The 27,049-nt window shown below is 45.9% G+C and overlaps 1 protein-coding gene across 2 annotated transcripts; it reads right to left on the bottom strand.

Moving 5' to 3' along the window:
* Positions 1 to 14,048: 14,048 nt before the first annotated feature.
* Positions 14,049 to 24,936, bottom strand: LOC121270987 (E3 ubiquitin-protein ligase TRIM39-like). Of its 2 annotated transcripts, XM_041176671.1 has the most exons (7): positions 24,643 to 24,933; positions 21,676 to 22,042; positions 19,702 to 19,892; positions 18,980 to 19,075; positions 16,940 to 17,146; positions 15,288 to 15,310; positions 14,049 to 14,255 (listed from the first exon to the last, which is right to left on the bottom strand). In XM_041176671.1, the coding sequence occupies exons 2-7, from the start codon at positions 21,980 to 21,982 to the stop codon at positions 14,093 to 14,095; spliced, it is 987 nt and encodes a 328-aa protein (XP_041032605.1). In that variant the 5' UTR covers positions 21,983 to 22,042; positions 24,643 to 24,933; the 3' UTR covers positions 14,049 to 14,092. The 2 variants fall into 2 exon arrangements, with proteins under 2 accessions (XP_041032605.1, XP_041032606.1); XM_041176672.1 differs by lacking the exon at positions 18,980 to 19,075 and having other exon boundaries at positions 24,643 to 24,936.
* Between the last annotated feature and the right edge of the window lie 2,113 nt (positions 24,937 to 27,049).

Here is a 27,049-nt window from a genome sequence, read left to right as displayed (position 1 = left end):
GGAGTGAGGGATCAAGCTTGGATAGATGCAGCAAATCTTGGGGTAGATTCAAGGCAGGAGAGCATGACAGTAATATGGGAAATGAGGGTCATAGAATAGCAGGAAGGGGCAGAGAGATAAAACCTAAAAATACACCAGTAGTCAAGACTAGATGTTGCAAAGATAACAAAAAGACAAAACTAAAGGTTCTACATCTGAATGTACCCAGCATTTATAACAAAGGAAACACACATTGAAGTAAATAGTCAGAACAGAGACATGGCTACAGGATGACAAGGATTAGGTGCTGAATATTGAGGAGTATATGACATTCAAGAAGAATAGGAAGCTAGGTACAGTTGGAAGGGTAGCACTATTGATCAAGGATGGCACTTGTGCAATAGTTAGAGATTACCTGGGTTCAGGAGATCAGGCTGTAGAATCGGTTTGGGTGTAGATGAGGGATAGTAGGGGAAATAAGTCACTAGTGGGAGTGGTCTACAGGCTCCCTAACAGTAACTACAATTTAGGGCAAAGTATACAAGAAAAAATATTGGATGCTTCTGATATCATGGCAATAATCATGGGTGACTTTAATCTACATATAAACTGGAAAAATCAGATTGGCAATAGTAGCCTGGATGGGGACTTCCATAGAATGCTTTCGAGATAGTTTCTTAGAGCTGTGCATTCTGGAACCAACCAGAGAGCAGGTTATGTTAGTCTTGATATTCTGTTTTGTGACAGGATTACTTAATGGCCTCAGTTTGAAGACACTCCTAGGTAGCAGTGACCACAATATGATTGAATTTTACATCCAGTTTGAAAGGGAGAAGAGTGGATCTAAGACTGGTATTTTAAACTTAAATAAGGGCAGCTTTGTGGGCATGAAAGCTGAATGAGCTGAAGTGAACTGGAATACTAAGCTACAGGATAGATCAATAGAGAAGCAGTGGCAGACATTTAAGGGGATATTTCAGAATATTCAGAATTAGTATATTTCTACTATAAAGAAACATTCTAAAGGGAGGACCCATCATCCGTGGTTAACTAAAGTTAACGAAAGCATCAAACTTAAGGAAAAAGCATATAACGGCTCAAAGATGAGTGGCAGGTCAGATGATTGGTCAGAATATAAAGAATGGCAGAGAATGACTAAAAGGTTAATCAGGAGAGAGAAATTAGAGTATGAGAGGAAGCTAGAAAGGTAAAAACAGATAGCATGAGTTGCTACAGATATTTAAAAAGGAAAAGATTAAGTAAAGTGAGTGTTGGTCTTCTAAAGAGTGTCAATGGGGAGTTAATAATAGATAATAAGGAAACGATGGATGAAATGAACAAATATTTTGCTTCTGTCTTCACTAGAGAAGTTACAAAAAAACATTCCAGTAATAACTGTAAATCAGGAGATGGAAGGGAGAGGGGATCGTGGTGAAGTTACAAGCACTAGGGAAGTGCTACTGAGCAAACTGATGGAGCTGCGGGCAGACAAGTTTCGAGATCCTGATGGACTTCATCCTACGGTCTTAAAAGAGGTAATGGCTGAGATAGTAGATGCGTTGGTGTTAATTTTCCAAAATTCCCTAGATTCTAAAAATGTTCCATCAGACTTAAAAGTAGCAAATATAACCCCTCTGTTCAAGGGGAGAATTTTTTCCCCGTTGGTGGTGGTGGGGGGGGGCGGGGGGGGGGGGGGGGGGGGGGGGGTGGCTGTTGGGTAGGAGAGGGCACGCAGCCAATCGCCGCCTGCATGCCGCCATTTTACATGAGTGGGCCAATTAAAGCCCGCCCAGCGTGACGTGCACCTGGAAGCGCTGAGTGCTCCCTATGCGGGCGGCAGTGGTGGGGAGGCTGAGTCAGGGCCTGCTCATGCACAAAAGAGCGCAGAAATCCCCCTGAGGCACAGAGCTGCCTCAGGGAGATTACTTTTTTTAAAAAAAGTTAATAAAGGAAAAAAAAAGTTTGAAGACATGTCCCCTCATGTGACAGTGTCACATGAGCTGGGACATGTCTATGAATTTTATGAAAAATTTTTATTAATGTTTTAATACCTTCATGAAACCTCATCCTGCCCGTGAATGAGGTTTCATGATAAATGTGAAGGCCGCCTAGGCTTTCGCCTGCCCGCCAACCTTAAGGTTGTACGGGCAGCTCAGTTAATTATTTCAATTGGAATTTAAATGGCCTTATAAGGCCTTTGACAGCTCGGCAGGCTCACAGCCAACTCTGGTGCGTGCCTGCCGAACTGAGGATTGGAATGACGCGTGGTGACGTTGGGAAGCATGCCCGACACTACCGCACGTCAGCAAGAGGGACCTGCCCCCCTCGCCAACCTGAAGATTCTGGCCCAAGAATGGAGGGAGGCAGAAAACAGAAAACTACAGGCCAGTTAACGTGATGTCTGTCGTGGGGAAAGTGTTAAGGAGGTTATAGCTGGGCAATTAGAGAAACTCAAGGTAATCGGGAAGAATAGGCATGGTTTTCTGCAAGGGAATTCATGTTTAACCAATTTATTGGAGTTTTTTGAAGGAGTAGCATGTACCGTGGATAAAGGGGAGCCCATAGACACACTGTACTTGGATTTCCAGAAGGCACTTGATAAGGTGCCCCATCAAAGGTTATTATGGAAAATAAAAGCTCATGGTGTAGTGGGTAATGTATTAGCATGGATAGAAAATTGGCTGGATGGCAGAAAACAGAGAGAATGCATAAATGGGTCTTTTTCTGAGTGGCAGGATGTGACGAACAGAGTCCCACAGAGGTCAGTTCTGGGGCCTCAACTTTTTACAATTTATATCAATGACTCAGATGAGGGGAGCGAAGGCATGGTAGCTAAGTTTGCAGATGACACAAAGATAGGTAGAGAAGTATATTGTGAAGAGGACATAAGGAGGTTGCAGACAGATAGGTTGAGTGAGTGGGCAAAAATATGGCAGATGGAGTATAATGAGGGAAAATGTAAAGTTGTTCACTTTGGCTGGAAGAATAAAAAATCAGAGTATTATTTAAACAGAAAACGTTGCAGAATTCCGAGGTGCAGAGGGATCTGGGAGTTCTATTGCATGAGTCACAAAAAGTCAGTATGTAGGCACATAAAAGTAAGGATGCTATGCTTTAGTTATATAGGCATTGGTGAGACCAAATCTCTAATACTGTGTGCAGTTATGGTCTCTTTATTTAAGGAACGATGTAAATGCATTGGAGGCGGTTCAGAAGAGATTTACTACATTGATACCTGGAATGAGTGGGTTGTCTTATGAGGAAAGGTTAGACAGACTGGGCTTGTTTCCACTGGAGTTTAGAAGAGTGAGGGATGACTTGATTGAATTATATAAGATCCTAAATGATCTTAACAAATTGGACGTGGAAAGGATGTTTCCTCTTGTGGGTGAGTCCAGAACTAGTGGGCACTGTGTTAAAATTAGGGATCGCCCTTTTAGGACAGAGACAGTTTTCTCTTTCAGACAGTTGTGCGACTTCAGAATTCTCTGCCTCAGAAGTGGATGGAGACGAGGTCATTGAATATTTTTAAGGCAGAGGTGGATAGATTCCTGTTAGGCAAGGGAATCAAAGGTTATCGGGGTAGATGGGAATGTGGAATCCTAAACACACAAACAGATCAGCCTTAACCTTAATGAATGGCGGAGCAGGCTCAAGGGGCCGAATGGCCTACTTCTGCTCCTATTTTGTGTGTTCGTATGTATGTTCATAAAAGGTACCTGGCTGTGCACCTGAAGTGCTGTAACCTGCAAGGCTATGGTCCAAGTGCTCAAAAGCGGGATTTAAATGAGCAGTTAATTTATTTTTTCTACTTTTTTTTTGCAAGCACATGTCGTAACTTTTCTATTGTTCTATGAATTGGTGCCAGTTATACTGTGGTTCACTGGATAGTGTTAGGACTCCTGTGCTTTTTGATATCTATTAATGACCTGGAATGGATATAGGGGGCATCATTTCAATGTTCATAGCTGACTCAGAGCTTGAAAATGGAGTAAATAGTGAAATTGAGAGTAGAAGGCCTCAGGAAGATGTATAGATAAATTTGTTCAGTAGGAAGACAGAGAGTAGATGAGATTTACTGCAGCGAAGTGAGAGTAGAGATCATGTAACAAAGCTTGTATCTATTGTAAAATGTGTGTAGTTCAGTAGGTCTCATTAAGAGTTTCATAGTTTTAGGTAGTTCAACAGTATTTATTGGCTTCTTGTAACTATATACGTATGTACAGTAAAGGTTCTAAGCTCCATGCTTGCTTATACACACGTCCAGGACAAGACTGACCTCTACATACAAGCCATTTGTTCCTTTACATCACAGTGTGGGCTGTACTGACTCAGTCCCATGTAAATAACTCTTTCTATGCCTGAGCCTTCTACTATACCTCCCCTGAAGTCTTTATCCAACGTACTTACAATGCATTCCCATTTACCCAAGATATTTACATTACTTCTACTATCCCTTCTCCCCGCCCCCGCAAGTCTCTGAATTTACAGGTTCACATGATCTAGAGGCCTTATAATTCTTCCATGTCTTTTCTTTACGACCATTGGCAGACTGGTAGTCTCTGTTTGCCTTAGGTGGCTTGGTGGTTTTCACTTTGGTGAATAGTTGGTTTTTGGTTTGGTTGTTCTGGCGTTTAGTTGGCTCTCTTTTTTCATTCTTTGGTATTGAATCAGTCTTTCTCAACCCCCCCATCTGGTGTTATGGATGGCCATTGGTTTATTCCATTCTTTACGGGGAGAACGAACTCACACACTATTTTAGTTTTCTTCCTACATGCAGTTTGTCGTGGTGCATGCTTGGATGGAAGGTGTCTCTCGATGTGTGGATGTGACTTCTCAATAGGATCACCTTTTAGTTTGGTTTTCTGGTGTGCTGCAGTCGGTTGGCTACTTCTCTGTGGCAGCATTGTCTCATTGTCTGACTAATGGTTGTACTGGCTGGAGGTTGTAGTCTGTTTTGTGGTCTATAGATATAAATCACCAAGAGATGTCAGGCAAGAGGTTGAGGCTCTTCTTGCTGCTGGCTCATCCCTTGACTGTCTTCCACTTGAGGCATCGTGGTAACCATCTATGCACCTGTAAAGAAAGTGGTTAAACCAGCTCTGCAAAGACTGAAGATAATTCTGAGGTGAAGCTCCAGTCGAGAGTATCTTTCTTGCTGGAACTCTCGATAACTTGCAGTTCTGTATAATTCACAACAGTGGTAGTTTTGATGTCTTCTGCCATTATAAGATTCAGGGCTGCACAGGCATCTCTGCTCAGGAGAGAAAGGGACTGGTCACGAATGACGTGCATGACTTTGAAGATTTGTTTGGCTTCATAGCTTAATGGCTCCAGAATCATGCCTATGACCAGAAGTAGGATTCCTCCAGGCCCATAGGGTGTGGTGTCTGTTGTTCGTAGACAGAGGTCTCTCAGCCATGGTTCCTTGTCCAATAGGATCTCATCATTGGCCTCAGTGTCCAATTTAAAGTTTGTGAGATGATTATTAATCGAGATGTTCGCATTCCAGAACAAAAATCCAGGATCTTTGACCTCACTCAAGAAGCATAGTTGTGTCCTCTTGGTATGACATCTTGACCTTGTGAATCACGTGCGTTTGGATGTTTTGGCTTTGCACAGCTTCCTGAAGTGTCCTATGCGGTCACAGTTATAGCATTATGCTGAGATTGCTGGACATCGATCACACCTGTGGGGACGCATGACTCCACAGCACTGGCATGGTCGCTGTACCGGTCAATTAGGGTATTGCATCCCTTGGCCTGGAATATCCCTGTTTCTCTGCTGTTTCACTAACTGGACAGTGGGGTTTACCTTGTACCATGTCATGTTGTCCCCCCTTAAGATGGATCTGTGCTGTAAATGAATTTCAGATTGCCTGACAATTTGAATGGCCTTCTCAAGGCCTTTTTCCTTTGCTTGAAGCATTTCTGAGAGTACATTACTTTCCACTCTGGCCACAATTCCATCCCTGATTAGTTCTGATTTCAGGTTACCATAATCACAGCCTTCAGCCATTCTGTACAGTTCGTTAATGAAGGAATCAACAGGTTTTCCTGGCTGTTGGACACATTTATTAAACTTTGCCCTTTCAAGGATCTTGTTACTCCTGAGATTAAAACAAGTGCCAAATGATTTTAAAACTTCATCAAATTTTGCTGAGGATTCATTGATTCCTTGTCCAGCTATTATATGGTCAGCTATTGGGCCGACTGAATAAAGGAGCGTGTTAAAGCTGATCAGCTTCTGTCTTTATCTAGACCTGAAGCCACCATGAATCCAAAAAAAATCTTTCCCCAAAGTCCCAATGTTGTGACTGATTTGGGCCTTGGATGAGTGTATATTTCTGATCCATGGTCATTAATTTTTAAAACTAGGTGTAGCTTTAAGGACTCTTTGAAAATCTAAGCCCTGTCCTCTGCTTCTTCACAATAGGTTTTCCCACACTTGCTGGTTTTGGCAGGCTCCTGCAGTAATGGCATCCGCAAACTGAGTCTAAATTTTCTTTTCAGAAGTGACTCCCTGAACCGATTTGTTAGATTCCTCCCTGCTCTTAATAACTATTTTTGGGTCACGGAACCATTGAATCCTGGCTTTTGCTGGGTTTTTAGCTGCCAAATTTTATTTCCTTAATTTTTTTCCCCCAATTGGAGCAAGCTCGGAGCCAGGCTGTTCACCCTGCGTTTTAAAATGGCAATTCTGACTAATGGCTCAAAAGCTTTTTTAAACTTGTTCTGTCCAAGACTTAAGTTTTTAGCTCACCCCTGCTAGGTCTTCTGATTCTGCACTCTGGGTACTGAAGCTGGACTTCCACAGGATTCAGTGGAGTCTTCTGCTCCAGGGTAAAGTTATATTTCTGCCTTCAGCTTCCAGTCCTGTTTTGGGGCTTTTCTTTGGCGATCTCCTTCTGTGCCTTTGTTTCTTGAGCTTTGCATTATGTCAGAATGGTTCTGTTTTTTCAATCCTCCAGGTTTTTAATTTTCTTCTGCAGCCTCTGCAAGGTTCTGGATTGCTCCATTTGCTGCCACCCTGTTGTAAGATGTGTGTAGCATGGTAAGTCCCATTAAGAAGTTTGTTATCTGAGGTAGTTCAACATTATTTATTAGCTACTAGTAACTATATACATTTGTACCGTAAAGGGTCTAAGCTGGGAGCTACACGGTTCTGTCCTGTACAAGACTGATCTCTAGGTGCGGGCCCTGTGTTCCTTTACATCACAGCGTGGGCGGTACTTTACTCAGTCCAGCGTTAAGCCTTTCTGTGGCATACTCTTATACCACAGAATTCACTGTAAAATAGGCACTGAGGTCAGGAACCACTCCCTTAACAATCATCCTGCTACTTTCTGAAAGAATTACATTGCTGGAAGCATTTCGATGTATTCAGGATGTCTCAAAGTTCTTTAGCTCCAATGTATTATCTTTAGAAGTGCAATCACTGTTGTTATTAAGGCAAATAGAGCAACTCAGTTTGCACACAGAAAGATCCCAACAATAAGAATGAAATAACTGATCTCATAATCTGACCTGGCTGTGTTGGTTGGTGATTAGATGTTGGCCATGGGATTGTTGTTGTCTATTTTAACGCTCCGGCGAGGACGCAGTTGAGCACACTTTGAAAGATGTTACCTCTGACTGTGCAGCACACCCTCAGTGCATTATTGCATTGCCAGCCTGGATTACATTGCACAAGTCTCTGGAGTGGGACAGGAACCCACAATTTCTGACTTGGAGGTGAGAATGCTAACCACTGGGCTGACAGAGGTGATCAAACTTTGGCTCACAAAACACAAAAATACTGACCCCTCCATCTTTCATTACACTGACAGTTTTTCTTCTTTCTTCTCCAGCAGGGGAACAAGATGAATGTCATCCTTGCCCTCATTGTAGTGTTGCATTTACCACTGTCGCTTTTCTTCAGAAGCACATCAGAAAACATCCTGAATCCAGTGGTCAAATTTCATCAGGACAAACCTGTCCTTCAGCAATGGTCTTTTGCAGCACCAGAATGTGCAGGGACCATTCACACAATCTGTACAGGGGAAAGAATTTATAAAATCAAATGATCTTCACCTGCATCAGCGGATCCACACAGGAGAGAGACCCTATAAGCGTACGGATTGTGGGAAGAGTTTCACACGGGCTGGAAACCTCCATAGACACGAGCGGATCCACACAGGAGAGACACCCAAGAAGTGTACGGATTGTGAGAAGAGTTTCACACGGACGGGGAAGCTCCATAGACACCAGTGCATCCACATGAGAGAGACCCTATAAATGTACGGATTGTGGGAAGAGTTTCACACGGGCTGGGCACCTCCATAGACAGCAGCAGATCCACACAGGAGAGACACCCTATAAGTGTACGGATTGTGGGAAGAGTTTCACACGGACTGGAAACCTCCATAGACACCAGTGGATCCACACAGGAGAGAGACTCTATAAATGTACTGAATGTGGAACGAGTTTCACACGGGCTGGGAACCTCCATTATCACCACCAGATCCACACAGGAGAGAGACCATATAAATGTTTTCAATGTGGAGTTTCATGGATTCAGGGAACCTGCATAAACACCAGCGAATCCACAGAAGACTCTATAAATGTACTGAATGCGGAATGAGTTTCACAGCATCAGGGAATGTCCAGAGGCACCAGTGGATCCATACAGAAGAGAGGCCCTGTAAATGTACAGATTGTGGAAAGAGTTTCACGTGGGCTGGGAGCCTCCATAGACACCAATGGATCCATACAGGAGAGAGGTCTTATAAATATACTGAATGTGGGAAGAATTTCATAAAGTTCTGGGGACCTCCATAAACACCAACAGATCCACAGGAGAGAGACCCTATAAAGATACTGAATGTGGGAAGAGTTTGAGTCAGGGAACATCCATAAACACCAGTGAATCCACAAAGAAGAGAGGCTGCATGAACGTACTGAATTTGGAAAGAGGTTTCACACAGGCAGGGAGCCTCCATATACACCAGCGGATCCACACAGGAGAGAGAGGCTGTAGAAATGTACAGAATATGGGGGGGAGCTTTGCTTCTAACCATCAGCTGAAAGCTCACACTTGTTTTGAAACTTGCCATCGCTGTGGGAAAGTTTTCAAGGATTCTGCAGTTTTCAATGTCAAAATGACAAAATGTTTTGAAAGCTAATGAAGCGAACAATATACAAATCATATTTTACTAAATCTGATTTTTTTGTTTGAATGGCCTGGAATAATTTCTACTTATCTCTAATATTAGCGTGAGTTAGACATTTGCCTTTCACTCCTAATATTTTTATGTGGACAGTGCTGGAATATAAAGTAAATTTCATGATTCCTCACTCCCTGTGAGGGTTGGAGATTTGGCACGATATTGTTCTAGCCTCATGTTGGACCATCTTTGAAATTGTTTTGTCAGTGTGAGTTTTCAAAATGTTCCCTCTGATATAACCTGCAGCGTCTGCAGGACGTGCCTAACCTTTGTGGATCTTTATCCCACTGACCTGTCGCCACCTCCTTTATTCTGATGGTGAAAGGTCACTCCCATGCAGTCTGGTTACATCTGCGTTGGTAAAGGTGCCTATCACAAAATAGACGGTGTTGATAAATGCAGTGACTGAAGATGTAACCGCTTTTATTGTTGCTGCAGGTGTTGAAAACTATTGTGTTGTGGACTCAGTGCTCCCAGTTACTTTTCTCAAACACCTCCCCCTGCCACCGCCCCCCCCCCCCCCCACCCCCCAACCCCAAACATGAACTTTTCAATGTTTAACCATGAGATGATCAATAAAATTCTGCTGTCATTATCAATGTTTTAACTGTAATCAGAGTATGCAGCTGAAAATGAATCAACTATATCGTCAATTCAATCTTCTCAGTCCACATTAAACATGCAAACTGATTGATCTGTGTCTACACTGTCCAAGTATAAACTGTGTTGATGTTCAATGTTACCGAAATGTTATTAAAGAAGAAATTTGTGACCTGATTGTAAACGAGCTATTAATTTAACATTAATATACTTCAGCCTCTAGCCAGTCTGTGATCAGAAGATTGTGCTTTGCGAGTCTGAGCCAGCGATAAAGTGATGAGACAGTTGTGTAATGGAACAGCAGGAAAGGATCAATAAATTCCGAAGGATCAGTGCAACCCAGGGGCCTCGGATGTCGTTTTAAACTTAGAGTGAAATGTGAGTGATTTAGGTCAGGCATTTGATCCACTGCCTTAAGTTTAGTGAAGTACAACCAAATGAAAAGTCAGGAACTGGTATCACTGGTCAAGCCTGGGGTCCCGGAACACCACTCCCCAAATACAGACAGTGCTGAGTGAAATGGAGGCTGCCAACATCAGAGGCCAGAAGAATTGTATAAGCAACAACAGACAACCAATGCTCTAATCCAAGCTTCGAAAAGCCCAAACACGATGGGCGAGTTCTGCTGACAAAAGTGCTGAACAAAGTTCAACGGAACAGAGAATGTTTCATTCCGTCCGTTCCCTCTTGCGCCACCTCACTATTACTGGCCGGCAAGGGTGGGTGGGGGGGGTGCTAGAATTATTGTCTACACATCATATCTCATTTGTTAATTTATTGTAGAACTTTATGTTGAAAAATAATTAAGTTCTATGCTTGTTTCGTGGAACAAAGTAATCGTGGAGAAAAATTCAGCGAGATAAGAGAGTACTATGCAAATAGTTTGGTACCAACAATTTGCATTTTTGTGGCAGGTTTAACATGGGAAAGCGCCCCACGATGCAAAATAAAATGAGAGCTTCCCTCCTCCTTCAGGTCAAGATTGAGTGCTGTTGGACGCTGGAGTTCACAATTGAACGTTTCCCCGTCATGGTAACTAACTCAAAATAACTTTGAAATTCAAGTGGTTTCTCTTGACTTTCATGTTGGCTCCAAATGGTTCTGAATAGTAAACTAAATGTGGACAGGAACAGTCCATCCTTGTTTGGTGTTTACCATCTATTGTTGGTAATACTGAACAACATAAAGAAATTGCTTCATTTTCTGTTGCAAAGCTTTTTTTTGTAATCTTAATATTTTGTTGGTTCGTTTTGCTACCCCCCCCCCTATAATCTACAATGAATTTTGTTTTGAGATGGATCCATTGCAGTATTTTTATAGCCGTGTTATCAAAATCCTGATGCCTGACTACCATCTGTGTTTGAGGGGGAGAGGAGAAAAGGCGGGGGGAGCAGGTAGGTGGAAAATAAAAGCTGGAAATCTCTAACAGGCAAAAAGGGGAGGTTGGGTGGTCAGTTGTGTGGGGGGAGAGGGGGTGACATCAGGTGGTCATGGGGGTCAGTAGGAGGTTTGTGGTTGGAGGGAGGATTGTGGGGTGTGGATGGGGGGGGTGTAGTTAGGATTGGCATAGACGGGTGGCTCCATGTAGGGCGGGGGAGTGGTCAGGGTGTCCCGTGGATGGTGGGAGTAGTTGGGTGGCCCATGGAGTGGTCTGGGGAGGTCGGTACACTAGTTACCCAGAAGCTAGAAGTAGTTTTATTCTTCTTTTTCCAGGTAACTATTGCTGCAAGACAGTCGGAACCATCCGATGTTTGCGACTTAATTGCATTTTCGTATAATTCCCAGTGCAGGGCAATTGCCCATCAGAAGTTTGAACTTCCCAGGCGATGACCGTGCCATCCTCAGCAGGGAACCTCCCAGGGGCAGCACATTTTTTAGGGTACTCTCCCCCCCCAGATAGGCTGCCCTGGAGCTCGGAAGTTATGGGCCATTGTAATTAAATACATAGCTTTTGAAAGCTGTCATATATGTGCATACCCCCCTCCATCATCTCTAGGCATTAAGACATTTGGAATATTGGTATATAGTAACAGGACTAGACCATTCCCAAGCCCGTTCTTCCTTTCAATTAGATCATAAATTCATCTATCTGCTTTTAACGTAATAAAACATCTTAAGGTGTTAGTTAAAGGAAACATGGGCTCTTATTCTGAACATAAGCCACCTCAAACCCCTCAATTAGATTTCAGCCTGTAACTCACTCCTGGGAATCTGTAATTTTATATTTCAAAAACCCCAAAACCCTCAAATAAAATTCCAGTCTGTAACTCTCACTCCCAGGTAGCTGTTATTCTATATATAAACTACCCTGAACCCTTCGATTAGATTCCCATCTGTAACTCACTGCTGGGTATCTGTTATTCTATATATAAACTACCCTGAACCCTTCGATTAGATTCCTGTCTGTAACTCACTCCTGGGTAGCTGTTATTCCATATATATAAACTACCCTGAACCCTTCGATTAGATTCCCATCTGTAACTCACTCCTGGGTAGCTGTTATTCTATATATAAACTACCCTGAACCCTTTGATTAGATTCCCGTCTGTAACTCACTCCTGGGTAGCTGTTATTCTATATATAAACCACCCCAAACCCCTTGATTAGATTCCCAGCTGTGACTCACTCCTGGGTATCTGTTATTCTATATATAAACCACATGAACCCTTTGATTAGATTCCAGCTTCTAAACCACTCCCAAATATCTTATTCTATACATGAACACTTCTGAAATGCTTGATTAGGTGCAGCTCTCATATTCAAATGAGTTATAACACTCAATCATTGCAATTATTAGACAACAATATATAATTATTGCAGGGAGATCATTTTTTTGTGTTCATCAGAAAGTGAGGGATGTTCGCACTAAAAGTGGAACCCTTTCCACCTCAGGTTCACAATTTCAGCATCAAACACCCTGAGGGTTAGATATAGAGTAAAGCTCCCTCTACACTGTGCCTGAGCTCCTTCCTTTGTGGAGCCCCCAGCATTCTGTCTAGAACCATCGAGTGTCTTACAGGCACTTCCCATTTCACCAAGCAACTCCAAATCTCAGCTGTCGTGTTAAGAAGTTAATTTGTCTTGTGGCTGCGTAGAGATATTTCATGCAGCACATTTACAAACAGTAAAAGAAGGAAAATTTTGATGTTATCAGCTGATTCGAACTCATTAGTGAAACACAGTTTGCCAGAAGAATGATTGCCCCACCTCTCCCCTGCCCTACCAGCCTTCCCCAAGCAACAAAATGCAGATTTCCTTACTTAAAAGTGTTTTTCTATTTTTACGTTCACATAATGTGAGCATCACTGGCTGGGCCAGCATTTATTGCCCACCCATTAGGTGGTGAGCTGCCTTCTTGAACCGCTGCAGTCCATGTGGTGTATGTATTCCCACAGTACTATTAGGGAGGGAGTTTCAGGATTTTGATCCAACGACAGTGAAGCAACGGCCGATATATTTCCAAGTCAGAAGGGTGAGTGGCTTGGAAGGGAGCTTGCAGGTAGTGCTGTTCCCATGCATCTGGTGCCCTTGTCCTTCTAGGCGGTAGTGGTCGTGGGTTTGGAAGGTGCTGTCGAACGAGTCTTGGCGGATTGCTGCAGTGCATCATGTACATGCTACACGCTTCTGCCATTGTGCGTTGGTAGTGGAGGGTGCGCATATTGAAGGTGATGGATGGGGTGACAATCAAGAGGCTGCTTTGTCCTGGATGGTGTAAAGCTTCATGAGTGTTGTTGGAGCTGCATTCATCCAGGCAAGTGGAGAATATTCCATCACACTCCTGACTTGTGCCTTGTAGATAGTGGACAGGCTTTGGGGAATCAGGAGGTGAGTTACTAGCCACAGGATTCCTAGCCTCTGACCTGCTCTTGTAGCCACAGTATTTATATGGCTAGTCCAGTTCAGTTTCTGGTCAATGGTAACCCCCCCCAGGATGTTGATAGGGGGGAATTCAGTGATGGTGATGCCATTGAACATCAAGGGCCAATGGTTAGATTCTCTCTTTTTGAAGATGGTCATTGCCTGGCACTTCTGTGGAGTGAATGTTACTTGCCACTTGTCAGCCCAAGCCTGAATGTTGTCCAGGTCTTGCTGCATTTGGACATGGACTTTGAGGAGTTGCAAAGGGAGCTGAACATTGTGCAGTCATCAGCGGACATCCCCAGTGGGGTACAATAGTGCAGTGGTGACACAGAATTAAATAGAATTTACAGTATAGAAACAGGGTGTCGAGCTAAAATGGTGTGTGAAATTTCAATGATCCTTCTTCAGTTAAATTTAATGCAAGCCCAAATAAAATATGTTCTGCACTTAATAGGAATCTTCATCATCATCATTATCATCATCATCGTCGCTGTCTTCCTCTGCATCCTCATTTTTCCATGTTTCAAGTACTGAAGGCAAAGGGATTCCATCAAAATTCAGGGTGGGATGAAAAAGTTTATCTTCTGAGGAAATTACCAGTGTTTCCATCCTGGTAGGATCAAATGTAAACAAGGGTGTGAGACTAGGGCAACTCTGGTCCATGTGAGACAATGGCGCACAGTAGCACAATAATTACATATAATCACACCCCCTTTCCCAAGCAGAAATGGAGGACCCACCTGCCCCGTGCTGGGGTTTACATTCCACATGAGCCTCCTCCCTCAAAACCCTAGTTCAAAAAACTCTTTCAATGTCTACACAGTCACTGGCTGATCTATGGCAGTGTGGTCCCCGGGCAGCAATGCCAGCTTTTCCCCATGATTCCTTTCCGATGTCTGTCCGCAAGCATGACCCAGACCTCCCTGTCACTTGCCATTTCAACACTCCACCCTGCTCTCATGCCCACATGTCCGTCCTTGGCCTGCTGCATTGTTCCAGTGAAGCTCAATGCAAACTGGAGGAACAGCACCTCATCTTCCGACTAGGCACTTTACAGCCTTCCGGACTGAATATTGAGTTCAACAATTTTAGGTCATAAACTCTCTCCTCCGTCCCCACCCCCTTTCCGATCCCCCTTTTTTTCCAATAATTTATATAGATTTTTCATTTCCCATCTATTTCCATTCTTCTTAAATGTATTTCCATCCATTGTTTTATCTCTACCTTTTAGCCTATTTCGATCCCTTCCCCCCACCCCACTAGGCCTATCTGTACCTTGCTTGTCCTGCTTTCTACCCTTAATGTCACCTATTATCACATTCCTTTAGATAATATCACCACCTTCAACACCTTTTTGTCCTTTTGTCTATGACATCTTTTGGTTATCTCCACCTATCACTGGCCTTCTATCCAGCTCTACCTGTCCCATTCCCCCCCCACCTTAAAACAGCTTATATTTCACCTCTTTTCTATTTTTCTCTTAGTTCTGTTGAAGAGTCATCCCGGACTCGAAATGTTAACTGTTTTCCTCTCCGCAGAGGCTGTCAGACCTGCTGAGTTTTTCCAGGTATTTTTGTTTTTGTTTTGGATTTCCAGCATCCGCAGTTTTTTGCTTTTATCTTATTTATGTGAGGAATCTTACCTCTGCATAAAATCCATCATATCCTGGAACGCAAAAAAATGATACATTACCATTTTTACCTAGAATTATTCATACACACATTTACACACACACAGTCACATATACTTGCACTCATGCACACTCTTACATTCACACTCAAACACACACATATTTACACACACTCACTTCCTCATACTGACACACAGGTGAGATGGGGAAGTGGTGGAGTAATCATGATCTCACTGGTCTAGTAGGCCAGAGGCCCAGGCTAATGCTCTGGGGACATGGGCTCAAATCCCACAGCCAGTTGCTGGAGGAATTTAAACTCAATTAATAAAATCTGGAATATAAAGCCAGTCTCAGTAATGGTGACCATGAAGCTATCACTGATTGACGTAAAACCCATCTGGTTCACTAATGCACTGGAGGCAAGGAAATCTGCCGTCCTTACCCAGTCTGGCTGACATATAACTCCAGACCCACAGCAATGTGGCTGACTCTTAACCACCCTCTGAAATGACCTAGCAAGTCACTCAGTTCAAGGATAATTAGGTGTGGGCAAGAAATGCTGGCCTTGCCAGTGATCCCCATATCCCATCAAGGAATAAGGGAAGAAAATAAAAAATGCAGGAATTCACACACATGAACACATGTGCCTGCAGAATATGTCTTCCCTGTCTGATCAATGGTTAAACTATGGCTCTATTGAATGGAAGAAAACAAGAGGTGATTGAGATGGATCCCAAAGGCTGATTGGACTGCGGACACACACACACAGCTTTTAACTGTGCGTCTCCTCACACAGCACCTTCCCGGACTTCATCAGGTGGTCACTGCTGAGGGGATACAGCACTCACAACCTCAATGGCTCCCAGTTAAATGAAGAACCCTCCCAGGCAGTGAGCGCTGAGCAACTGGAAGAGGCCATTTTCGATTCCTGGTGGGTGCGGAATTTGCTGATTTTAACTGGGCGGGTGACAACTGATCTCACCCAGTGTCTGTGGCACTGGAAGGGGCAATCAGGATTCTCAATTGTCCCGAGTTGGAGAGTGTGAGAGTGTGATGGTGTGTGTGCATGACAGAGAGAGAGAGAGAGAGTGGCAGTGTATGAGAGTGAGTCAGTGAAAGTGTGTAAGTGTGAAAACGTGAGGCAGTGTGTGAGAGTGTGTGCGAGAGTGATTGTGTGTGTGTCTGTGTGTGTAATTGTGCATGTATGTGAGAGTGTCAGTGAGTGACTGAGAGTGTGTAAGATTGAGTGTGAGGAGACAGTGAGTGAGAGTGTAAAACTGAGTGAGAATAAGAGAGTTTGTGTTTGCGGTGTTGCCCAGCTCTGAGCACTTTTGTCTGCATTCCCTCCGCCCCACGGCTGTCTGAGAATCAGGCATGGGGCAGGGAATGAGGGAGAGGTCTAATTTAGGAAATTAGCAGATAACTATGAAAAGAAGAAATAATAGTAATTACAGTCGGACTGAAACATGAAGAGAGGCAGAAAGAATATTGCCATAAAATACAGCACTTCAGGTTAAACACACAGAGACACACAGGAGACAGACACAGGTGGGACACACATAAATACAGAGAGGTGAGACAGGAGAGAGAGAGAAATGAATCACAAGGCAGGATCCATGGACCCAGGGAAGGCGTACTTTGACGAAAGCGAACTCGTACTGAACCTTGTATGCCTCCTGGAATGAAGAAATCGTGTTCTCGCAGTCCTGCAGTCTGTGAGTGGTGTCCGCCTGCAGCCCTTGGATGGCGTCCAGGTGCTCACTGCCGACATGTTGTATGTCGATCATCAACCGCTCCTTCTCATTCTCTAGGAACTCGATCAGGCGATCAATCTGGTCCTCAGTCCTTTCCTTGGCCTCTGAGATCTCCTCCTAAACACGTTCAAACCCCCTTCGTCAGTCAAACCTGGAAGACACAGCAGACCCCAAACCCAAACAGTATAGGGGAGGCTACACTTTCACAACCCACTGCGATCATAGCTGGCACCGCGACTAGCATTATAGAGGGGATACAACACGGAGGGTTGGCTCTCTGCAAGAAGAATTCACCTGCTCCCACTCTCCCGCTTTTTCCCTGCAATTGTTCTTCTCTTCAGATAATGATCCAGATTAAGCCTTCCCTGTGTCCACGGACTCCCTGTCCCTTGTGATCCGTGTCTCTCGCCAGTCTCTCTCTGTGACTCTGTCTCCCCTTACTGTACTTGTCTGTGTCCACGTGTCTCTCCTGTGTGTCTCTATGGGCAAAATTTTCCCCCCGTTTGGTGGGTGGGGGGGGGGAGCGGGTGGCCCACCAATTGGCGCCCCCGATTGGGGGAGCGCCGCCATTTTTCGTGGGCGGGGCAATATTTATACACGTGTCTTTTTTTAAAGAGGGGGAATAAGGTAAATTTATTGAATGAAAAATGTATATTTTTGATTTTTTTTATGATTATATAAGCTTAAGGGTTCTTTTTAGGAAGAGGGAAAGGAAACAGTTGAAGGAGTTCAATTGCTAATTATTAGTTAACAACCTAGGTACCTATTTGGTTGTATAAAAGGGCTAACGGGTGAGACAAGCTCTCTCCGTAGAGTTTTATGCACCAGAAATAAAACTATCTGAAGGAGTCTGTCTTGGTCTTCATTAACAAACAGCTATTGAAGCTTAACAACCGTTTCCTATCACAGCCATTTTCACGTTCATGCTAACATGACAGATCAAGTCACTTTTGGATTAGCAACACTTGGGAGCATGTGCGGCCTATGTACTGAGGTCAGCAGAGTTTGAATTGTGGCTTGAGCATCGCAGGTGAAACCAAATAGAAAAAGGCACCCAATAGAGTGCATACCTCCGCCACAGTGTGCTAACTCAACAGTAAACTGCTTAATAACAATGAATGCACTTCTAGCATTCATTCTATTTGTCCCATAAAACATGCCAGTAGGATTTACTATCAGGTTATCCTCACTGTTTCAGGATATTTCAAATTCTGTGTACCGACAGCGATCCAAATCTTTATGGATTTTGCAAATCAATCCGCAGCCAACAATCTGCTCTGAAAACCCTGCTCACATTTTGACAGCTTTGACAAATTCCAGGCGAGACGATCTGTAACATTCTAAAACAAAAAGTCAATTTGCCCCATCTCCCAATGAAAAAAAATTCTGGGATCCGCATCCACACCTTTGCCAACTAATCAGTTCTCCCCTGAGCCAAATCTTACATGTGTACCAAGTTTCATTGCAACTGGTTCATTAATTTTTGAGATACATTCAAGGGGAGAAGGTAGCAGAGTGGTAATGTCAACGGACTAGTAATTTAGAGACCTAGACTAATGCTCTGGGGACATGGGCTCGAATCCCATCCTGGCAGCTGGTGGAATTTAAATTCAGGCAATAAATCTGGAATTGAAAGCTAAGTCTCAGTAATGGTGACCATGAAACTATCATTGATTGTCATCAAAACCCACCAATGCCTTTCAGGGAAGGAAATCTGCTGCCCTAATGTGGTCTGGTCTACGTGTGACTCCAGGCCCACAGCGATGTGGTTGACTCTGAAATGGCCCAGCAAGCCACTCAGTTCAAGGGCAATTAGGAATGGGCAACAAATGCTGGCCTTGTTGGTGATGCCTACATCCTGTGAGAGATTTTAAAAAATATATTGTTTTCAGACAGACTAACAAACAGGGCCATCAGGGGGCAGAGGTAACCAAATGAGAACCATCTCACCTTTGCTTTCTCCTCCAGCTCTGTGTACTGCAGGATCTGTACAGACAACTTTGCGTGAGTTTCTTCCAAACTCTCGACAATGTTTGGCAGCATCTTCTACTCAGAGAGAGAAGGGTAGACTTTCGTTTTATAAAACAACAACTTGTATTCGTATATCATCCCGAGTTACTTCGCAGGACGCCCAGAAGCACAAACTGCTCATACGCTGCACACATGTTGCAGAATAAATCCAACTCTGATGTGGCGATACGCTGCACAAACACTGCACTAAGACCAGGTACAAAGGCAACACAACCCCGGCCAAAAACCCAACAGAAGCACAATACTAACGGTGCGCATACGACGCACGAACGCAGCTCACGGCACTAATGCAGCGTACACGCAGCACTCAACCACCCCCAACCCCACACCCCCACCACCCCCCCAACCCCACCCTCAGTAAACACCACCCAAACGCAACCTGAACAGAGAATTGAGACAGACGAGTGCCATGTCAATGCATCCCTGTTCCAGCACCAACATTAATGCCCTCAACATCGTTATCACCCACGCGGGCTGGCTTTGAGCAGCGTCACGCCCCCTTCATCTGGCAGCCGCTGGCGTCAATGTTCACTTTGCTAAATGCGCTATTCCCACTGGTGAGCGTTCCCGGCCAGTGCACTCCCAGTGCCCGCAGGGTCCCCTGACGGTGCCCAGTGGCCAGTCTGCCCAGCTCGCTTTACCTTCCAGTCTTTGGTGACCTCCAGCAATGGCTTGGCGGTGTGGCCCTCGTGTCGAGCACTCGTTATGCACAAAGGGCACAGGCGCTCCCACTCCTTGAAGCATAAATGAGTCACTAGTTCGTCACAGCGAAACTGGCAGCCCCTCGTTCCCAGGAAGCTTGCAGGAGCGTCAGTGAAATCCTCCTCTTCCTCTGGAGAGAAACAGAAAGAGAACTCGCTTAAAGCCGCAGTGAAATATCAAACATAGATAACACAAGGGACAGACATGAAGACTGCAGTGGGGGAGGGTGGCAGCCTAGTGGTTATGCTAATGGACCAGTAAACCTTGGTCTACAGCCTTGACTAAAGCTGCAGAAAATCATGAGTTCAAATCCCACTGTGACAGCTGGGGGAATTTAAATTTGATTAATTAATATGTCTGGAATAAAACGCAAGTCTTGTATTCCTTAAATTACCAGATTGTCGTAAAAAACCCAGCTAGTTCACTAATGCCCTTGAGGGAAGGAAATCTGCCACCCTTATCCGGTCTGGCCTCCATGTAACTCCACACCCACCGCAGTGTGTTTGACCCTTGCCATTGACTCTGAAATGGCCCATCAAGCGACTCGTTTCAAGGGCAATTAGGGATGGGCAATAATTTCTAACCATGCCAGCAACACCTACATCCCAAGAAGGTGTGACAGTGCAGCACTCCCTCAGTGCTGACCCTCCGACGGTGCAGCACTCCCTCAGTACTGACCCTCCGACAGGGCAGCACTCCCTCGGCACTGACCCTCCAACTGTGCAGCGCTCCCTCAGTACTGACCCTCTGACAGGGCTGCACTCCCTCAGTGCTGATCCTTCGACAGGGCAGCACTCCCTCGGTGTTGACCCTCCAACAGGGCAGCAATCCCTCAGTGCTGACCATCCAACAGTGCAGCCTCAGTACTGACCCCCCAACAGGGTAGCATTCCCTCAGTACTGACCCTCTGGCAGTGCAGCACTCCCTCAGTACTGACTCTCCAACAGGGCAGAACTCCCTCAGTACTAATCCTCTCAATGTGCAGCACTCCATCAGTACTGCCCCTCCAATAGTGCAACGATCCCTCAGTACTGACTCTCCGCTACGGCCCTCAGTACTGACCCCCTGGCAGTTCAGAACTCTCTCAGTACTGACCCTCTGACAGTGCAGCACTCCCTTAGTGCTGACCCTCCGAAGTGCAGCACTCTCTCAGTACTGACCCTCTGACAGTGCAGCACTCCCTCAGCACTGACCCTCCGACAGTGCAGCACTCCCTCACTACTGACCGTCTGACAGTACAGCACTCCCTCAGTGCTGACCCTCCGACAGTGCAGCGCTCCCTCAGTACTGACCCTCTGACAGTGCAGTACTCCCTCAGTACTGACCCTCCAACTGTGCAGCGCTCCCTCAGTACTGACCCTCTGACAGCGCAGCACTCCCTCAGTACTGACCCTCCAACTGTACAGCGCTCCCTCAGTACTGACCCTCTGACAGTGCAGCACTCCCTCAGTACTGACCCTCCAACTGTGCAGCACTCCCTCAGTACTGACACTCCAACAGTGCAGCACTCCCTCAGTACTGACCCTCCAACAGTGCAGCACTCCTTCAGTACTGGCCCTCTGACAGTGCAGCATTCCCTCAGTACTGACCCTCCAACTGTACAGCACTCCCTCAGTACTGGCCCTCTGACAGTGCAGCACTCCCTCAGTACTGACCCTCTGACAGTGCAGCACTCCCTCAGTACTGACCCTCTGACAGTGCAGCACTCCCTCAGTACTGACCCTCCAACTGTGCAGCACTCCCTCAGTACAGGCACTGGGAGAGTCAACCTGGATCATTTGCTCCAATCATTGAACCAACATTCTCTTGACCCCAAGGCGCTGGAAAGTGTTATCAACTGTGCCTCGACTGTCAAAAGAAATCACCTTTGGGCAAGGGGGGGGCAATAAAAAAGCTAACAAATTGTGCCTTACCCGACTCTGTGTTTCGCTGCTTACTCTTCTTTATCTTGATGTAGGCCTCCACTAGCCTGACCAGGACCAGATGTTTCGACATGGCTGGCTTGCTCTGATAGGACTCCCTGCACACGGGACAACGGTAATCTGTGCCGGCCTCCACAGTTGCAAAGACCTGTTCGATGCAGGCGCCACAGAAGCTGTGCTCGCACGGCAGCCGCACGGGCTCCCGGTAGAGCCCCATGCAGACGCTGCACGTCAACTCCACTCCGAAAAGGCTCTCCTCAGCTGCTCCGTCTTCATCGTCACTCAGGTACTGGGCCATCGCTCTTGACAACGATGAGGTTCCCCCCACCGCCGGGTTGCGAGGAAGTGGGGGCGAGATCTGGAAGAAACGAAGAGATGCGCATTGATATATCACCGCACTTGACCGCCTCAGCACGAACCAAATCCCTCCATCACCATTCGCGACTCCTCCGATCCTAAAGCAGTCCTTGACTACACGCAGCGAGACCTGGACAACATCTGGGCTTGGGCAGGCAATCGGCAAGCAACAGTCACGTCACCTAAGTTATTGGTCATTGACGGCCAATGACCCACCTCCCCCGGTTCTAGATTGTCCCACAAGAGGAAACACCCTCCCAGCATCAGCCCTGTCAAGGCCTCTCGAAATCATGTCTGTTTTGTTCGTTCTAAACCTGAGGTCGATGGATTTTTGTTATCCGTCAGTATTAAGGGATCCGGAGCAAAGGCGGGGTAGGTGGAGTTAGGTCACAGATCAGCCAGGATCTCTCTGAACGCAGGGACAGATGACAAGTCACCTCAGCGTCTGAAAGGAGAGGAGGCGAGGGGGGTGGTCAGTGTAGTCGGGCGAGCGTGTTCTGGGTGGGAACAGCAGCCATGGCCCAGGCTCCTGACTCTCTGACCCTGACCCTGCAGGATTGGTGAGGGGGGGTGGGGGGGGTGTGGAAGCACGGTTGGGGTGATTCAGACGAAAATTGAAAGGATGAGATTCTTCTACCCAAATACAAGAAAGGGAAAACGGGAGGGGCTAGATGGGTGATACCACTCGCCTCAGAATTCCCACTTACGGTGCTGCCGTTGTGATGGAGTTGGACGCTGTGGTGAGGAGGTGGAGGTTTGAGGACTGTGTGGGGGGGTGGGCGGGGGTGATCACCAAGGTGGGAAGCGTCTAATGTTCCTACAGGAACATTAGGAAAAGGAGGAGGCCTTTCAGCCCCTCGGGCCTGTTCCACCAGTCAATCAGATCATGGTGGATCTGTATCTCAACTCCACTCACCCGCCTTGGTTCAAACCACAGCCACCTCGACGGACAAGGGCAGCAGATGCATGGGCACACCAAGGCCGTCTGCAAGTCCCAGTCCAAGCCACACACCACCCCGACTTGGAACTATGTCACCGCTCCTTTACTATAACTGGGCTATAAACCTGGAACAGCACTGTGGGTGAACCTACACTGCATGGGCTGCAGCGGTTCAAGAAGCCGGTTCACCGCCACCATCTCAAGGGGCAATAAGGGATGGGCAACAGGTGCTGGTCCAGCTAGCGACACTCGCATCCCAAGCACAAATTTAAAACACAGGCAAGTGCTTCCCCCCACACTGGCTCTTCTGTGAGTAGCAAAGCCACAACGAGCAGGAAGGAAGCCGAGTATGATCCTCAAACCATTCGGGTCCTGTCCCCCCACCCTCCCCGCCGTCGGTGCAATCACCGAAACTCCACTCACCCATCGGTCCCATCACCGACACTCCTCCCACCCCAACAACACCTCACACCTGGTCACCCATCACCAATATTTACCAATACATCCATAGACCCTTGCCTCCAGCAAACCCTGCAGAAAGTGCCCCATGTCAAGGAGCATAACGAGAGAGCAAACTGGAGTTAGGAGAGTTTCTCAGTGTGAGGGAAACGGATTGGAGGAGAACTGTCACCCTTGTTTCCCGATTGGCCTGGTTTGGGTGATCTCCCCTTGTAGCTCAACGCCAGAGTCCAGGTCTCAACCTGGTAAATCTACACTGCGCTCCCTCCGAGGCCAAAATATCCTCCCTAAGTTGTGGGGCCCAGAACTGTTCACAGTGACTCCAGGGTGTGGTCTAACCAGGGCTTTGTATAGGCTGAAAGATGACTTCTACCCCCTGGTATTCTAGGTAGAAAGGCCAGCATTCCATTAGCCTTTCCGTTCCAGTTCCTGACATTTTAATGATCTACATGGTGGTGCTGTGCTACCATTCCCTCAGGGAGTCCCAGTTGTTCTGGTAACGTACAGTCTTCCATGCATGTTGTATTCTGGAACTATGGATAGTGACGGTGGAGGCTCCAGCATTCACACGGCTGACCAGAAATCTCCCACTCTGGCTGTCTGCCATTGGTGTATGCGTTGGAAGAATTTACAGGCTGATACTCAACCTGTTTCACCGCGATATGAACACACCTTTCTTGGCCATGAAGTCCTGGGTGGGACTCAAACCTGGAGCCTTCTGGCCCAGAGGCAGGGAGGCTACCCACTGTGCCACAAGACCTCCCAGTGATCTTTGTACCTGGATCCAAAAGTATATTTAACACTAAAGGGGTCTTCAATCCCTCGGTTTCTGCTTTTATAAAGGAGTCGTGGGTCTTATGTGCAGGACTATGGGGGAAAGAGCAGGTCAGTCGGACGAATTAGATAGTTCTTTCCAAGAGCCTGCGCAAGGACGATGGGCCGCATGGCCTCCTTCTGTGGGATTCTAAACAGGTTGGTGCCATTGGAATGAGCAGTTTAGTTGCGGAGTCAGGTCTATCCATATTCTAGGAGACAGCAGCCTTTTCTACAGGCACAGCCAGCAAGCATTTGGTTAAACAATGCCTAATCTCTAAGCAGCACCTCAGGGGGCATGAAGTGTCGGCGGGGCTGGAGCCCCTTAACATGACAAATGACACACACACACAGTTTAAAATTCACGAGGCTATCCGTCGAGGTCTTACCCGGTGAAATGGAATCTCTCTCGCGACTCTGCTCTCTCTCTCTCTCTCCCTCTCGGGTTCTTTCACTTTCAGTTTACTGCTTTGGTTCCTGATCTTTAAAATTTAAAGACACCATCACACCCACTTTCCACCGCAGGGGAAGCGAGGCTACTGCAGTGAAACGAAGCAATTTGGTAAGAGTCAAGTAACATTCCAGCCCAAACTGAGTGTCAGGCAATGAGCAACTCCAACGAGAGAGGGCCTAACCATCTCCCCCACCACCTTGATATTCAATGGCGTTACTATCTTCAGCTTCCACACTGTCACCTATCTCCCCTGCCTGCCCCATCCGACCTGCATGTCATCATTTAAAGATGGTGAGCTTGAGTGTAATAATAATGAAAGACCAGCCTCTCACCAGACTGCAGTCTTCCTCCAGACCGAATTCACTGCTGTTCCTGGGCCTGTCTTGATGCCGTCCTCTGGTTTTCATCATCGAGATCGCAGCCAAGCTGGTGTCGCTGACTGATAGCTCCAAACAGCTAGAGAAAATAAGTCGCTGCGCGGGGATCCCCACCAAATACCTGCCGTGACGGACTACAGCATATGTGCCCACCTCCCCGCCCATTCAGATGGATGGAAGGCACTCACTGAGGCACAGGGGGCTTTGTAATGATCGCAGTGAGGCAAAAGAGAGGGAGTTTTCTCTCTGTACCTGTCTGGTGCTGCACCTGCCCCTGGGAGTGTTTGATGGGGACAGTGTAGAGGGAGCTTTACTCTGTATCTAACCCCGTGCTGTACCTGCCCTGGGAGTGTTTGATGGGGACAGTGTCGAGGGAGCTTTACTCTGTATCTAACCCTGTGCTGTACCTGTCCTGAGAGTGTTTGATGGGGACAGTGTCGAGGGAGCTTTACTCTGTATCTAATCCTGTGCTGTACCTGCCCTGGGAGTGTTTGATGGGGATAGTGTAGAGGGAGCTTTACTCTGTATCTAACCCCGTGCTGTTCCTGTCCTGGGAGTGTTTGATGGGGACAGTGCCGCCAAAATTGCTCTGTAGCCCAGAACTGTGGATAAGAACTGGGTCCATCACTAAAACATCTGAACTGTGTTGATTTATTTTGCATTATCACACATGAAGGAAGAATTACACATTCAAAAACTTTTTTTTGGTGTCACAGAAAGCAAACAAACATTTTCCTTTAAGTCCCACAGTAACAATTGTTTAAATACATAAAAAGTTTAATCACATCTCGCAACAAACATCAGAAAGAAGCTTAACACTTTTGAAGTTAAATATTTAAACTTTTATAATTTAATAATTTAGATTTAAGTTAAGCATGGGTGATTGAGTTGGTGGAAGGTTGGGCAGGAGCTTGTCCAGTTGAGAGCTCCAACATGTCTGGGTTCAAAGTTCTGCAATTCCCTTCGCCAAACCTGTCCATGTCTCTCTCCCCCTTTTAAAACCACCTCTTTGACCAAGGTTTTGGTTGCCTGGCCTGTCTTTGGCTGGGTGTCACTTTCATGCCTGATAATCGCTTCACTGAAGCAACCAGGTGACATTTTACTGTGTCGAGGGTGCTATATAAATGCAGGGGAGGGCAAAGGAATCAGCGAATATATAAAGGTTCTGCCAGAGAGATGATCACACAGAAAGGGAGAGGAGCTGAGAGAAAGGAACAGCCCTGCTGCTGTGATTTTTCAATCCTTACCCACTCTGTTCAGCTCCTCAGCATTAAAACTACAGAGCTGTGTGTACCTGTGTACACACATGCACCACAGAGACACAATCTCACACAGACGCACTCATACATACACCAGAAACACACACACACACACACATATATATATAGACACACACATATATAAATACACACACACATATATAGACACAAACACATATGTACACACACATAAACACATGAATGCACACATGTATATGTATATACACACACTCAGACACACACATGCTAACACATACAAGCATACACAGACACACACACACACACATATACAGGCTCACATAGGCTAATGTTAACATCCAGTCAGATGTACACATGCTAACACACACACACACACACACACACACGGAAACACAAACACACACACACACACACACACACAAACAAATACACAACCCTGCAGTTATTATGCAGCTCTCCTCTAGCTAAGCTCCTCATTGAAGGATCTGACTGGATGAAAAAGGCAGGCAACAGGCACAATACAGCCCCCCCTGTGCTGAATTAGCAGGAAGGAGAGAGGGAAAGAGGTGATTGACTGGATCTCTGCATCAAGGTACTTTCCCAAGAGATAAATAAACATTAGCAAGTCGGTCTGAAGGTCATGTTAAGCAATGCTGCCCTTTGCACAGTGAGTGAGGTGAACATGAAAAACTAGTTTGCTTGAGCATCTGAACACAGTCAGACCGGG

Source organism: Carcharodon carcharias, chromosome 29, assembly GCF_017639515.1.
Source record: "Carcharodon carcharias isolate sCarCar2 chromosome 29, sCarCar2.pri, whole genome shotgun sequence".
In the NCBI taxonomy this organism is placed as follows: domain Eukaryota; kingdom Metazoa; phylum Chordata; class Chondrichthyes; order Lamniformes; family Lamnidae; genus Carcharodon; species Carcharodon carcharias.
This window is presented reverse-complemented; position numbering and strand designations above follow the sequence as displayed.